Source organism: Mirounga leonina, unplaced genomic scaffold, assembly GCF_011800145.1.
Source record: "Mirounga leonina isolate KUSES-001 unplaced genomic scaffold, KU_Mleo_1.0 Mir_151, whole genome shotgun sequence".
NCBI lineage: Eukaryota > Metazoa > Chordata > Mammalia > Carnivora > Phocidae > Mirounga > Mirounga leonina.
The window spans coordinates 67,320,873-67,337,648 of NW_023270377.1; the positions used below are offsets into that span (position 1 = coordinate 67,320,873).

General features: G+C 38.2%; 1 protein-coding gene across 2 annotated transcripts in view; it reads left to right on the forward strand.

Annotated features, from left to right (window-relative positions):
- Positions 1-3,006: 3,006 nt before the first annotated feature.
- KCNH7 (potassium voltage-gated channel subfamily H member 7) overlaps positions 3,007-16,776 on the forward strand; it is a 474,127-nt gene continuing 460,357 nt past the window's right edge. For both annotated transcript variants that reach the window (XM_035007888.1, XM_035007889.1), the window contains exons 1-2: positions 3,007-3,082; positions 4,995-5,225. In XM_035007888.1, coding sequence (XP_034863779.1) covers positions 3,007-3,082; positions 4,995-5,225 — 307 coding nt within the window. The remainder of the gene's footprint in view (positions 3,083-4,994; positions 5,226-16,776) is intronic.

The window sequence follows — 16,776 nt, forward strand, 5'->3', positions numbered from 1 at the left end:
TTTTGCATGTCAATACATCTTGTCATATGGCAGATAAATCTGTTTCAAACTGCATTTGGAAATGCCTCTTTCCCTTTAAAGCAATATTCACTCACTGAATTTACTTGCGATTTGAAAAAAGGAATAATTTGCCATATGACCTTGCCATAACCTACTGTGTTATTTGTTTATGCCTTTATACTGTACCTGAGACCTTAATTACAATCTGCACAATATGAAGTTTGTTTAGTTTTCTCTGGAGTTCTTCCTTTTTTAAGTAGCTCCAATGCAGAGCTTAAAGTGACAACCATGAGATCACCTGAGCTGAGATCAAGAGTTGGACACTCAACTCACTGAGCCACCTAGGCACCCTGTTTCCTCTGGAGTTCTTGATGCATTTGAGAAGAATGCATTTGAGCTTGGATTTAGCTAATAAGCTAAGTAGAAAAAGAAGGTGTTTTAGATATGAGGTGCAAATAGCACTGTGGGTATCCGGTGAAGACAAGTAGTGTATGTGAATGTATCAGGGCCACTTGCCTGAGTTTGCTGTTTTATTGTCTGTGGCTGGATGTAGGCAGCGAGCAATTCCTGACGGCTGAGTCAGAGTCAGCACCACGGATAGCTCCGCACGTTTAACACCTGGGAGAGGAACTCCAGCTTTTCACAAGCCCAGCTGCAGCTAGGAAACAGAATGCTAGAGTGATCAACTTACACTGCAAAAGGGAATAAAATAAAGCTGTACATAGGAGGAGGGTGCCTTTTTATGTTCCGAGAGAGGGAACTGTACAGATTCAAGAAAGCCCAAGCTACCATAAGAGCCTACGGGTTGTCATAGATTGCTTCTTTTTTTAAGTAAAGCTAATTAACCTGAAAAGTCAACATCCCAGGCAGTGTCTCACGTTTCTAACTCATTTTCATTACTCTGACATGAAAGGGTAAGAATTGCTTAGGTTGTTGGGGGTTATTTGGGGTTTTGTTTGTTTGTTTTGTTGTTTTTTTGTGTGTGTTTTGTTTGTTTGTTTTTTGGGTTTTTTAAGTTTGTTTAGGGGATATTTTTTCTTGGCTGTGCTTTCTGCAACATAAAGTTAAAGTCATGTTTATTTCCTCGTTATTTATTGCAATCCACATGATTCACCCTCCTAAACTAAATCTCTCTCTCAGCCCTTTTCAGTTCCATCCTCATTTTTTTTTTTTTTTTTTACTTCAGATTTGAGTTTGTAACTGAGAAAATATGAACCCGACTAATTCAGGGCATAGGCAAAACAGGCTAAGTAGTTGCAAGAACCCCCAACACTATCGTGCAGCTACATGTTTTAATAGAGGACTTAGGACTTTTAGCGGCAGCTGGAAACAAGAGGTTTGTCCGTATTCTAGTAGTTCTGTAGGTTGGTAGCAGTAGCAAATTCCATTTAGAGAAAGGGACATGGAGAGAGACTATTAAAGGTTAAAGGAGATAACAAAATGAAGGGAAACGAAGCAAGAAAAACTAGAAAAAACAACTTAGAAAACATCCTCTTTTGGCATGGCTTGTCACATTTTATTTCCTAAGTCTTCAGGAGGACTATTTAGACAGAAGTGTACGTATACATGGGATTCCTGCCTTGGCAGGCTCTGAGAAACAAGAACGAAGAGGACTGTATTCTGCTCCTTGAACGCTTCCCCATCCTAAACGAGATAATTTCTTAGAAATAGTGGAAGAGAGTAAGTAGAATGGTGTTCCTAGTGTGTTCAGGAAATAAGTGGCATTGGAGGTCACACCAAGGCTGGTAACTCTTAGCCCCACCCACCTTTTGTTCCTTCCTCCTTGCGCCCAGCCTCGCCTATTTCAAACATTTTCCTTGTTTTGTACCGGTTGCTTGCACAGTCTCTGGCCTTCCCATCTTTCTCGCAGCCTCCAGCACCTAGAGACCCAGTCAACCCCCAACGTTGCAACTCCTCAGGGTTTCAAGCAATGAAACCGGGCATGCCCAGCGGCGGCGCCAGCAGCCTTTAGTTTTTGGGAGATTTGGCTCAGCTCCGGGCAGGGACTGGAGTGCCAATTCAGCTAGGGCTTCGGCGCCCACCTCCGCGGAGTCCAGGGGATCCGAGCTGCACCCTCAGGCTAAACCTGCACCCTTAAGTGGCTCATCCTCAATCTTGAAACTCCCGAACGCCACCAGAGTTTATAAATAGTCCTCACTGAAGGACTGTTTTCCCACCTGTCTTTTCTTTGCAGCTAAGGGTGTTTTAGCTACTGCGGCGTGAGGAGCTCAGGGATGGAGCCCTGTGGCTGGTGGCCGTGGAGATCACCTTCCCAGAGTAGCTGTTTGTCACTGAGTTTTGGAGATTTCTTGGCTGGCTTCCGCTAAAGCACGCTTGAGTAATCCGAACTGTGGCGGCGCCCAAGCTCTCGGGATAAAGCGTGTGTGTGTGTGTGTGTGTGCGCGCGCGCGCGCGTCTGTGTGCGCGCGCGCCTCTGTGTGTGTGTGTGTGTGTGTGTGTGTAGGGGAGAGGGCGGGGAAAGAAACGTCAACTCCCCCCAACCCCCCAGCCTCCTTTTCTTTCTCGCCTTCCTGCAAAAGCCGCACGAGTCTTCCATCCCCCCTCGGCCATCCTCACAGCTCTGGGCAACCGCCAGGTTAAGCCCATTTGCACTGGGAAATTGGCGCTGTTTGGGAGAAGAGAAACAGATCGATTGCCCTTGTGACTCCCCGCCCCTCTCCCACCCCACCCTACCCTTATCCCTCCCTCCCTCCCTCCCCCGCAAGCCCCCTCACCCCGCCTCCTTCCCTCTCCCCACCCCCAAACCCTCTCACCCGCGGCAGTCCGGTGCGGGGGCCCCCTCCGGAAGGTGAAGGGGATGGATTGGACTCCGCTGGGGAAAGCGGGTGTCTAGAAGTGGTGCTAATGGGAAGAGATTTCTGGTTTCAAAAGAGGATGCTCTGCCACAAAGAGCGGCTTGCGCGCTGGCCTGGGCTCTAGCCGAGGAGAGATCCCGGGAGAACTCCAGAGCTCGCGGGGAGCGCTCCTCGGAAGACCGGGGCCAACATGCCTGTTCGCAGGGGGCATGTGGCACCACAAAACACATTTTTGGGGACCATCATACGGAAATTTGAAGGGCAAAGTAAGTTCATTTGTTCTCTTCTCTCTCCCTCGCTTTCTGCTTTGACGGTGCACTTGGCGTTCGCAGCGTACAGGCTGAGGAGCCGGCAACTCCGGGCTCTTGCAAGTTATACAAGCTGTGAAACCAAGCCAGGAGGTTCGAAGGCAGCAGGAGTGTTCTCCCCCAGATATTAATTCTGATTTACATTTTAGATTATGGTCTCCATTATAGGAGGCAATCTGATCCTCCTCTCCCACTGTTCCATTATCTGCCTTGCTACTTAATGTCCTACTCTTCTACTATCTTAAAGGGAACGTACTAGTATAACATGGGTTTATATTTTGAGGCTGTTTAATTGTACACTTTTTGAAAGTCAGGAGTAGAGCCGAGCATACCACTGGAACAAGAGAATGTAAATGGTAGCAGCGATGTAAACGGCCATGCAAACTATATTATTACCTTGGTTAAATTGCAAAGCTGTGGTATGACAGGGTTGCTTGCTTGCTGTTAATTTATAGAAGCTAAACTTTGCATTTGAATCAATGCAAATATATCCCAAGAAGGATAATTTGGAAAAAGCGATATCTGATCCGTACTAGTTCCCAATGCAAATGGTTCATTATTCAAAGCAATATTTCTGCCTCTTTATCATTTCCTTAAATTTCCATCAAGAAATTTGAAAATTGAAATGTAGTAAGTAAATCCCACAACTGAATGCAGAGAAATTTAACATTCTCATGTGGACTAACTATAAGGAATGAATTACTGTTATATAAATATATTAATTTTAAATCCTTGTTAATTTATGTTCAACATTTCCTTAAAACTACATTAACACGAAGTTATATTGTACATTTTGCAGTTATTTTGGCTGTATTCACTGTATTTAGTGACACGAGGATATAGTACCTTGTGTACAAAATAAACTAGTGTATCCTGTTCACATTCTATATGGAAATAGTAAATATAATTTATAATTAAAATTTAATAAGCCCTTTGTATTAAAATACCTACTACTACACAAGAATTCAAGGTTCTCCCAAAGTAAAAGTGAAAAGGTGTTAACCCGATAACTGTGTAAATATTTTTATCTTCTAGAAAATATGTATTATGAAAGGTGAATCTTAGAATTATTGAACTGTTAATTAACGTGAGATAGTTTTATTGCTAATAGTTTCATGTTTTGTTTTGTTTTTTAACATGATGAGTGTGTAGTATGCCTTAGAGGGATAGAGAAAAGCCAAATCCAAAAATAATAGCTACTTTGAGAAAGTTGTAATTTTAAGGGCCAAGGTTGAGGTGAGAAATCTGTCAGCTACAGGATGTTTCATTGTTTGGCTTTGAAAATATTTATCTTACAATTAAATGGCATTCTGGAAATATCATTGGGACAGCTGCTTGTTTGAGTGTGCCTTAGGACCCTTGGGAGTCACAAGGCTTGAGAACTAGACTGTTTGGGAAATTACATTCTCAAAATTTGAAAAGTAGTTCCTTAACACTGTTTGTTAAAACTGCTTAGGACCATTAGTTTCATATTTAGGGTTTTTGTTTTTTTCCTTTTAAAACCCTGGGCAGGGGCGCCTGGGTGGTTCAGTCGTTAAGCATCTGCCTTCGGCTCAGGTCATGCATGATCCCAGGGTCCTGGGATCGAGTCCCGCATCGCATCGGGCTCCCTGCTCGGCAGGGAGCCTGCTTCTCCCTCTCCCACTCCCCCTGCTTGTGTTCCCTTTCTCACTCTCTCTCTCTCTCTCTGTCAAATAAATAAATAAAATCTTTAAAAAAATAATAATAAAAAAAAAATAAAACCCTGGGCAGTTAGCAATTTGGGAAGCACCTGCATTTTAGATCTCCTATTATGCAACAATTTGCTCCAGTGTTTATGAATATCTTGTGGAAGCTCTCTAAAAGATGTCTTACCATCTTCTTATTACAGATAAAAAATTTATCATTGCAAATGCCAGAGTGCAAAACTGTGCCATCATCTACTGCAATGATGGGTTCTGCGAGATGACTGGTTTCTCCAGGCCAGATGTCATGCAAAAGCCATGCACCTGCGACTTTCTCCATGGGCCTGAGACCAAGAGGCATGATATTGCCCAAATTGCCCAGGCATTGCTGGGGTCAGAGGAGAGGAAAGTGGAGGTCACCTACTATCACAAAAATGGTAATGTTCATCTATTTAGAATTCCTTTTATTTGATTCCATTGAATTGAAATTTTGACAACTGATTACTAAAAGTTCATATGCAGAGAAGCTCCAAATATTCAGTTGTAGGTATTTTTGCTTATATATTTTATATATTTTAGGATTCAAAAATATGGGTAGTGTCATTAGTGGACTAGTAGGAACAATTTCTTCTTTGAATAAAGGTACTCTGTAGTCTTCAAAAGTGTAGTAACTTACTATCACTGAGGACAAAGTGCCACAAATCAGTCTACTCTCTCCCCTTTCTAGGGAATAATATAAAGGCCAATAATTTACTGATTGCATTGATATGTATTTGGTAAGAGAGAAATATAGAGTTTTATCTGCTTGAACTTGAAAATATTTCACAGAGGAAAATCTTGTTGAAAACTGTATATCTGCAACTAAAACTATGAAGTTATAAATGTTTCTTGGCTTTTCAGCTTTATTTGATAAAAGCTTTAAAGCTTTATTTGCAACACCTCTTGTTTCTTTTGCTCCTTTTTATACAACATTAAGGGTGATATATAAGAACTTCAAAAATTGGTCTAGTAAGCTTATGTATATTCAGATAATAAAAGCTGTTCATGTATTCAAGAATTGTCCTAAAATAAGAAATGGACAAAAGGAACTATGATACTGTGGAGTTATTTGTACTCATTTTTCAGCTGCAACAAAACTGGCGTCTCAAACTTAAGGTCGTACTTCAACTTCAAGGGCACTCCTCCTTCTTTCAGGCTTACTATGGGAACATAATATGTTAGACCTATGATAGTTCTCAAAAAATACTCATTTAATAGACATACACTCATTAAATATACCATTTTTGTATATTAACTCACATGTATGAATATTCACATATACCCATTTAAAAGAATACATATTCTCAAATGTGCACACTTACTGATATTTGACAATTTAGTGCTAAAAGATAAATCAGCTAAAAACGCATGTTGTAGTTAGTTTTATTGATGTTGCCTTGTCTTTTTTTTTTTTTTTTTTGCCATTGACAAATCAGTGAGGCAGAGGGATATCTAGTCAGATTCTCAGGAAACCCTTAGTCTTGCAAATGAGAAAATGAGTGATGTGTTATAGCTTATATCATATATGATTCATCATTTGATAAAATACACGGCAGAAATTCTAGCATGGAAAAGGTTTAACTCTTCCTCTTATTTTCTTACAATTAAATATTTTATGATAGAAAATGTAATTCTTAATTACTAGATTTTCCTTAACATCAACTTGAATTAGTATACGTGGCAAACTGTGATTAGAAAAACAGGTTTGTATAACTTTGGAGTAATCTGGAATGAAAACAATTATATCATTATCAGCCAACATAGAGATTGTTTTTCAAGTTCTTCTTATCCTGCCCCCCCACACCACTTTTCAATCAGTAGTGTTGGCTTTCTAGAAATAGCCTAATTGCTCTGTTGTCTTGAAAGCATTTCTTGGACTAAGGCTCTCACTACCCAAAGGCAACTCATCTTTTCTGTGAGTGTATCTGATACCAACCATTTGGGCTTTGGAATAATTTGAAGTCTGACATTTTTTCCCCATCTGAATATTTATCATGATGTTGACACAGTTTACATTGTGGTTATACCGGGCATATTGATCCACATTTGGTCATTATGTTTTTTGGGACATTTCAGGATTTTTTTTAACTTACAGAATTTAAGTATAAAATGAATCTGGACTGTTAGGATCACTTAGATACTCCCCATACTTTTCAGACAATATTCTGAAATGAAAGTTGTTATTTATTATACTGCAAGTAGAATGATGTTATTTCAAAACCTTGTGTGACTTGTGCAATGTGAGTGTGTAAAGTTATCTCAAAACACCTAAGAAAGGCAAGTAAATGTGGGATCACAAATGTGAATGTAAAAGTTTCTACAGTGAAGATGCTGATACATTGATTAATGCACATCTTTCTACGTGAGGGATGCACTTGATTATATGAATTAAAACCTTCTTGTTTTAGACGAGGATTTACTTGAAAGCTTGTTTAGGTATATAAATATCAGCCTTTGGTGATGATTTTGATTCTGTTGGCTTTATTTTCAGATTTGACTCAGTCTACAAGGACTTGGTAATCTTTAGAGCTAATGACAAATGCTGCCTATTTCACTTTTATTAATATGGGATACATGAGATGATGGGGTGATGGGCCAAGCTTTTTTTTTTCTTTTTCCAAAGAGAAAGATTTATTTTATGACCTTTTTAGATTGCAAAGACACAGTCAGACTTATTTGCTTTGAATGTAATCAACCTGTTTTTGAGACTAGTTCAGATACTTTGAATAGAATCTTCAAAGTGTATTGGTTTTATTCACATGGCAACTGCAAATTCAGTCAGAGCTTGTGAAGTTCAAATGCTTTGATAGTCTTGCCTCCTAGAGACCTGCCAACCACTCTATATTTATAAAAGCAGGAAGGGATAAAATCGCCAACATTTTGTATTGGTTTGTTTCTCAGTCTCCTTAATTCTTTATTATTGAGGTCATTTACTTTGGGGAAGTTCTTGGTTTCTTAAGTATGTACAGTAAATGCTTCCTTTATTTATTTTCTATTTAGCACTTTATAGGAGTACAGATGGGAATGTAATAAGCATAATGAGCAACTTAACAAAAAGTTGAGATATTGTTTCCACTTTTTCCATTCACTCATGCTGGTGTAGCAAAAACATGAGCATGGTATTATTTCTGAAAGCTTGTTTTTCAGACTGGCCAGAGGCTTTATGTTTAAACCCATGATTTATGTAATGAGTTCAAATAGATGAGCTACATGATCACTCTTAGGAAGCAACACTTCCTACCATCCTACTTTATGTGATTTTACCAGGTACAATTGAACTTGCTGTTTACCAGAATATCAATTTTTAAAAACCTAGTTATTTGCAGTAGGAATATTTGACAGCCCTTCCTTTGAGGATTCTATTTTACAGTTTAAGTCATTATTTCATAAATCATTCTTGGCAGCTGTGAAATATTGCTTGAGGTGATAAAGCTGTAAATCTTTTGACATAAAGCTCTAATTATACAAAACTATAATTACACTGAGCCTTATACAAGGATGGGTATGTATTTTAATAATATAATACATTCACTTTAAGCACAACTTTTTAGGGGCACCTGGCTGGCTCAGTCAGTAGAGCATGTGGCTCTTGGTCTTGGGGTTGTGAGTTCAAGCCCCATATTGGGCATAGAGCTTACTGAGAAAATAAAAACAATTCTTTTAACATTAGATTGGATTGAGGAATAACAAACACTTCAGTTATTAAACTAGATCGTAGTTTGAAGCTGATCCTAATACTAAGGAAACAGAGAAGTCGGTCATCTTTCAGTTTATTGCTTGTCAGGTTTGGAGTGTGTCATGGAATAGAGCTAGCAGTTGAAGTGCTTATCCACTTCAGGCATACGTAGACATGTGATTTTTATCTTAAATTATCAAGCAACTCTAAACATTTGGAAAATCAAAGTAAGTTTCTCCAAAAGAAATAAAGGTCTTAACTCAGTAGGAAAACAGGACATATACAATGCTTTATTTTTAGAGGTAGGAGCATTCTTATATTTTTGCCATTATGCTCTCAGACATGGTACAATGGCAATTTCATTAACAAATCAGAAATGTCCCTATCTTTGCCTTGCTTTCAAAGAACTAAAGGATGAGAGGAGGCCGAGGGAAGTCCTTTCTTGATCCAGACAGGGACCAGATCCAGACAGGGCACCAGTCATGTTGGGACAAAGTTCCAGAGGCAGTGTTTGAGTCGGCTAAACTCCAAAGAGGTTTTGGTTTGATAACATTAAATCTACCATCTCTGAGAGTTTTTTGGAAAGAACTGATAGAAAGTGTTACGTTGTTGGAAGTAGAGGTGAAGGTGTGTACCGAGTGCCACCACCTCTCTTTAAGGTAATGTTTTAGGCACTAGAGGAACATCCTATTGGAGGAGATGCAGAAGAAGACAAACTCATTTCTGCTTTCAGAATATTTGTAATATGGAGTGACTAAGGTTCACTTCTATCTTCTAAACCCCAAGATGTTTTCATGAAATTGTTTTTAAAGGAAAAAGAATAGACTAAGAAATTAAGAAGCTTTTATATAAACAGAGAACAGAATTTAGGATTAATCACCACTCTTTCTCTATCTCCCCACTATAAAATAAACTTGTGTTTGTGTATTTCCTGTCTCCTTTTGTTATTTATATGTAATAACTAACTTATTAAAGGGAGCAATGTGGTTTACTTAAAACTTTAATAGCTCAAAAATAAATCCTATAATAGTTCTATATAAGTTATATGACATGTAAAATATTTGACCTTCATAATTTCTGAATTGTGTAGTAGAGATACAGATGGCAGTTTTTAGAGAAGAATGGAAATATATTCTATGTATGTGTAATTCAAGCAATAAGAAAAATTTTCAGGGAGTATCTTGCCTAGAATTTATTTTGGTGTTCATTTTAACTTTTTGTTTATACATTCTCATGTTTCATCCACCAGAGTACTGTAACAGCAATCTTAAAATATTGTCTTTCATATACCTAAACTTTGTAACATCTCATGGACTCTGGATATTATATACTCTTAAATTTGATCACCGTGTTTATTGAGAAACTAAGATTTCTCTAGAAACATTTTCTTCAAAATTTGAAAACTTTATTTTACTATTATCCCAAATGAAAACAAAGTGTCCCAAAACTGTAGTTGGGCTATGCTCATCAGTCCCCTTTTTACCACCCACCAGCACCATACCTCTTGCAGCTCTGGTGCTAAAAAGAAGCTGCATTGTCTGCAGGCTTCAGAGATAACTGCTCAGTTATTTTCACACCCAAGGGACTTGAGAACAGGGTCAGTTTAGGGCGATAGGGATAGGCTAGCCTTCGTGGGAGGAACTGACTTCTCTGGCTTCTAATGGCTTTCAACATTGTTTTTATTTTTATTTTTTCACTATAAATAGTCACTAAATCAATTACTGGCAGTCAGCAGCTAGGAGAGTCCTAAGATAATTAATTCACAGGAAAGGAGCAGTTGAAGTATGAAATGTTAAGACATCAACATTCATCTGGCCATATAAACTAGAAACCTCGGGGTTGGATCATTTTCTGTTTTGTTTTTTCCTCCCTCTCCTCCCTAAACCCAACTGGACACCAATTCCTTTCAATATTTACATCTGAAATATCTCCCAATGTGACCTTTACTTTTCCATAACTACCAAGTGCCCTAGTTGAAGCCCTTTTCATTCTTCTTTGAGAATATTGAGGATTGAAGTTTTCCTCCCTTTGCAGTCCATTCTTTACAATGCCATCAGAGAGCTATTTCTGAAACAAGACTCACATACACTGGTGACTTACTGGAGCCAAGCATCACTGTAAATGAGTTTCATATATTAAATAATGAGTACAACGATTTCATAAAACATATCCTCTCATCATCCCCATTTTATAGAAAAAGCACTGAGACCCTGAGAAATGAATTTACCAGAATCACACAGCTTGTAAGTGGTGACGCCTGAGCCCTTAACAACTTTGCCATCTTTGCTGCTCAGTGCACTTCTGATACACATTGACTTAAAAATCCTATCTTAACTCATTAAGACTCTCAGGATATAGTTCTAGACTCTTTAATAGGATTTTTTATCCCCTTCAGAGTTGAATTTGCTTGGGTTTTTAAGTAGGGTATGTTTAGAGGAACCAGCTGAATTCACAGGTCTGACCAAGTGTACCTTCCTTGCCCCTCAGTTACTTTCTTGATAGATCCTTGGAGAATAACATCCACTTTGTTAGCCTGATTGGATGGGTTGTATACAATAAAATACATAGCATTATTTCTAGCTTGGTCTCTTGTCCATAATATATACTCAATAAATATCAATTAGTTGAATATCTTGCCAAATCCATTTCTCTTACATATCTTATGTTTCAATAATATTTGTCTGCTCTGAGTTTCTCAAATAAGCCCTGCTCTTTTATGTCACTGAGGCTTTGCTCATCTTTCAGAAATTTTCTTTCATCTGTAATAAACAGTGGAAACCTCATTGAATGGATTGCCTTTCCCTCAGCTTCTCACCCTAAAGAAATCATTATCATCCTTCCAAAGACAGATCAAAAGATTCAAAAGACTTCTCTGTGAAGTCTTTCCTGATGCCCCCACCGCCTGCTCCAGAATATTAACTTAACATTCTTCTGTGTCTTAACAACACTTGGTTCTAACCTCCAGTGTAGCACCTGAAATGCGCTACATATCATTACATATTACTGTAGTTAACTTTATCTGTTTTTTAAAGTTCATTCAAAGAAAATATTGAGTCTTATTAATTTCTTTTTTTTAAGATTTTATTTATTTATTTGACAGAGAGACAGAGAGAGAAAGCACAAGTAGGCAGAGCGGCAGGCAGAGGGAGAGGGAGAAACAGGCTCCTGGCTGAGCAGGGAGCCTGATACGGGGCTCGATACCAGGACTCTGGGATCATGATCTGAGCCGAAGGCAGCTGCTTAACGACTGAGCCACCCAGGTGCCCCCAAGTCTTATTAATTTTTATGTCCAGAATATACGGAAGAGTACCTGGTATGAAGTATGTGCTTAAGTAGCATTCACACAGAGAATGAAGAGAAGATGAGAAATGGTACCATAGCTCTGGGGAAACAAACAGATTGAGATCAGGAGATCTTGACAAAAGTGGGAATATGTGGTGTTTTGATTTTTCTTACTTTCTAAAATGTTCTTAAGAACAGTTTTCAGGGGCGCCTGGGTGGCTCAGTCGTTAAGCATCTGCCTTCGGCTCAGGTCATGATCCCAGGGTCCTGGGATCAAGCCCCACATCGGGCTCCCTGCTCTGTGGGAGCCTGCTTCTCCCTCTCCCAGTCTTCCTGCTTGTGTTCGCTCTCTTGCTGTGTATCTCTCTGTCCAATAAATAAATAAAATCTTAAAAAAAAAAAGAACCGTTTTCACCTGTATTTTATCAATGACTATATTTCTTTGCTTAGAAGCTAAGGAATAAATCATCTTCATAGCCTATGACTATGCAAATAGCTAGAAAATATTTAATAAGGCATTAGAGAGAAGCTATTAACCAGAAATTATTAACCAGTTACCCGAGTGTCACTCGCTCACCACTGCATCAGAATGATTCCCGCTAGTATCTCTAACAATCACTTTGTAATAGCCAAACCCAAAGTTCTCTCCTGTTCTTTTCTGACTTGAATTTATTGCTGCTTTTGACACACTCTACTGACAACATAAGTTGCACAGTGTTGGCATTTTATATCTAGTATAACATTTTATTTCTCAGTGTTTTCTTGAAAATTCTTAATTGACAGCGAAGCTTGCTCTCAAGGCCACTCAATAATGAGAGTGTTAAATCGAAAATAATAAAGTTAGTTTATTAATAATAATAAAATTATTATTAATTATGATCGTCAAGTGAATGTATTCTCTCTCTTTACTGCACTATCTGCATTTAGCAAAAGTGCTAAACTACTGAGAAACAATAGAGTCAGGCAGCAGTAAGACATTAATCACCATAGTGAGGAAATTTGCCCCATTACTGAACAGTTAAGGTGAAATTGTCACTTGTCACAGGTGGGTTAAGAGAAATGCAAGTACTAGGCTCCTATAGCTATGACCGAACATTCCATATCTTTCTCTTAGTCCTTTAATTTATATGAAATATCTAGTTAAAAAAACCAAAGTAGGGGCGCCTGGGTGGTTCAGTCGATTAAGTGTCTGCCTTCGGCTCAGGTCATGATCTCAGGGTCCTGGGATCGAGCCCCGCATCAGGCTCCCTGGTGCGTGGGGAGTCTGCTTCTCTCTCTGCCTCCCCTGTCTGCTCATGCTCTCTCTTTTTTGCTCTCTCTCGTGCATGCTCTCTCTCTCAAATAGATAAAGTCTTAAGGACAAAAACAAAAACAAAAACCCAAAATAGTCTTTCCGTGGGCAGTCCAAACGGTGATTGAGACTATCCCCTGTGCCCTTCCCTCCCTTAAAGTAGGTCTGCGTGTGAACAAACTCTCCTTTTCGTGGTTTCCACTTTTTCGTAGACAGTCTCACGCTACTTTTTATTTTGAAAATGGGTCAGACAACCTGGGCTGGTGCTTGATGTGTGAGGACTGGAGAGGAGTGAGAGAGGACGACTCGTGCAGTTCACCCTGGGTCAGCTCTGTCCGTGAGCTCCCCGAAACTAGATTGTGCCAGGCGGGGTCTGGTGAAGCTGCCCCAGCCAGGCTGCTCTTGTTTACCTGCTTTTTCCCCTGGGTGACCAGTCAGATGACGTTGTGATAGAAGGTGGACTCTCAGCATGGCTGACTTTATTGAGGTTTATTTTTCTTCCCGTTCTGTTCCGTTTTTTCTTCTTTCTTGAGGATCATTGGGAGTGCTTCTATTTGTTGGTTTATTTGTTTTGATAGGACATTGATTCTTTCATGTTGTTTGAAATATTGGTTTTGAGAAACATGTAATAACAACATGGGTTCAAGACAACTCAGAATGGCTGTTACTTCTCATGCTGACTTTTGACCTTTATGGTCAAAACACCATTCTTAATTCTAATCAGTGAAATCTGTACTCATGACCCAACATGATTGGTGTGATGACAAAAATTAAAGTATAAAATTAGTGGTGGTTTCATAACCAATAACTCAAAGATCAAGTAAAGAATAAAATCTAAGACAAACTAAATAAGGATTTATATTAAAAAAATAAAAATCCATTTGTGTTAGATCATATATTGAAATCATAATCCTTAGGTTTTTTAATATACTGAGATCACATCAATTCAATAAAATCAATGTTAGAGCTATGCAACATTATATGTTATATAAATAATTTTTCATCAGGTTCCCATGTACTTCCCTTAGCTAAATTAGTTGAAATTTCTTCTGATTATATGAACCATCCATTTTCTTTAATAGTGTTAATCAGCTAATCTTGAACTACCTATTTATTTAGGTCCTTTATACACACAGATGTGCTCTCCAGGTTTTAAGTCCCGTGGTTGTAGTTCATAGACCATAGCCCTCCACCCTATTCCTCTTCTCCCAAAGGACTAAATGTTAATTGAGTTCCAATCTTGTGACTGGCTCTTTATATACATTACTTTTTCTGATTTTCATGACAGCTTTGGGAATAGATATTATCCCATTTTACAGGTTAAGTTGACATTCAGAGAAATTAAGTACTGATGATCACAGACCAGAATGGAAATCAGTTTAAAATCTAAATTTGTCTATGCTTGCCTCTACTTTATTGCCTCTAAATGCTACACTTTTTAAACCTCAACGTACTCCATATTATATGTCCTAATTGTGGTTCTTAAATATGGTTTCTTACTGATTATCTGAGGTGTGAATCTGATTGATTTAATTCACACCAAAAGGTGAATGAAGCAAGCTTTATCCTAGGTGTTTTGTATTTTAAACAGGACTATATCATTCAAAAGGGATCTCTATCTGGTAGGATGCTCAATTGCAGAAGAATGAGGATAGCTAGTATATGCCTATACTCTTTGCATAATTATTAATGGTACTCTTTTTTTCCTCCTAAAAGTGTCCCCGCTTGGGACTGTAAATTATATGGTCAACTTAGATTTGGGGGACATTTTTAGTTAAGGGATCCTCAACTGCTCTTTATCTGGTTCTTATCTAAGAAGTTTGTAAGACAATTCATATGGTAGTGTGATTCAATTGTGGAAGCTCTGTTGTGTTCTTATCCTCTTCTTCCCACAACAAAGTTTTGTTTCCTGGCAAAATTATGTGATTTGGCAAAATTCACCACTAGTATTTAAAAGGGAAATCATACATTTACTGGTGTGGAGAGTCTCTGGTTTGTTTAAAACACCTTTAATTTTCTTCATCTTGGTTTCAAAGGTCAGTCTCAGTTTCTGCTACACACCCTACTATCTTATGCTTCTGAGCTCTGCCCAGAGCCCACCAGCCTCTCCTGTGCCTGGTCTTCTCTAAACCCTTCAGGCAACCTTGTTACATTTTCTAACGTTTTTTTTTCCTTATCTCTGTTAGAACACTTACGAAATTATCTTATAATAATTTGTTTCCATGTCTATCTCTTCCACTCAGTGTTGAACTCTTTGAAGGGCTTTTTTGTTGTTGAGGCACTTATTTTAAAAAAGAGGAAATGGAGAGCAAAAAATAAGTTTAAAAGAACCCAGAGATAACCCGTTTACCAATGAAAAGGTCAGGTGGCACATTTTAGAGAAGTCTCATTCATTCAACATCCTGTGCCAGTCATCTTGCTAGATGTGAGAATTGTAAAAATTGATAAACCTACATTGTTTATTAGCTAACTTAATAACTTGCTGCCATGTGGTTTATATATTATGAAGCAATTTATTCTAATATTTAATCTGTAACTCTTCCTAAAAAGACATAACAACTAATCACCCTTCTGTCTAGTTTGCCTAGAAGGAGAGAGGTAAAGGGTCAGGACAGTCCTGATAGATCTTTAATGCCTACCTGATCAGCTGATTCTGATGGGGGCATCTTCAGGTCAATGAAAGAAAGAATATGTCTACATGTTCTTATAACAATATATGACCATTTGAAACAATCCCAGCCCTCCCTGGATGTCCTTAGTCAAATATGCAGAGTAAAATACTTACAAATCCTTGCCACTGTTCTGATGTCTTTTTCTTCAGTCTTTCTCTAAACACTGAAAACAGCCTCATACTTACATCGGTTTCCCAACACATTTCATTCTTTTCCCCAAACCCAGAGTCATAAGTTGAGATGGTAAGGCCTGTTTGGTATCAGCAGACACTTCATCAGTCACGTCCCTGAAACAGATTTCACCACCTCAACAAGGACTTCGTATCTCTGCTCTCTCTTACAGTGATTTAACTCTACTGTCAAAAAATTAGAAAATACGGAGAACAAATAGAAAAAAAAGACCTATAATCTTGCACCTAAGAAATAAGTGTATTTTCTACACACACACATGCACATACACACACACACACACACACTTCTTTTGTTATCTTTGATAAGACCAGGACAGCAGTATCTATGCCAAACTGTAGCCTGTTTTCTTCACTCAGAAATTAATGATTGTATAACATTTAACACATGGACAGTCCATAAATTATTTGAATATTTACAAAGTATTATATTAAAGGAAGTAAAGTATTACCAACAATACTTTATTATTATCGACTTCACAATTGTAAACACATACAAAGAGGCTCTCTTGCACACTTGTGCTATTGTTTTCCTTAGTGTATAAGTGCTGGGTAAAACAGTATGTGTATCTTAAAGACTTTTGGTACCTCTTGTCAAATTCTACTTCAAAGATGATGCACCTAATTGCACATTTACTGTACATAGTAAAGATGAGCATTCTTTTAAATTTTTGCTGACCCAATAAAAAGTGTATCTTACTGTTTCATCACTGAATTTAACCTGCAATCTTCATTGAAAAACACATGTAGAAAATATTTGAGGCAAATTATTTTCTTATTTTAAAGAAAATAGTTCTCGGTATTGCCAAACCTAGGGAGTGATAGAATTCTCTTGGAGTA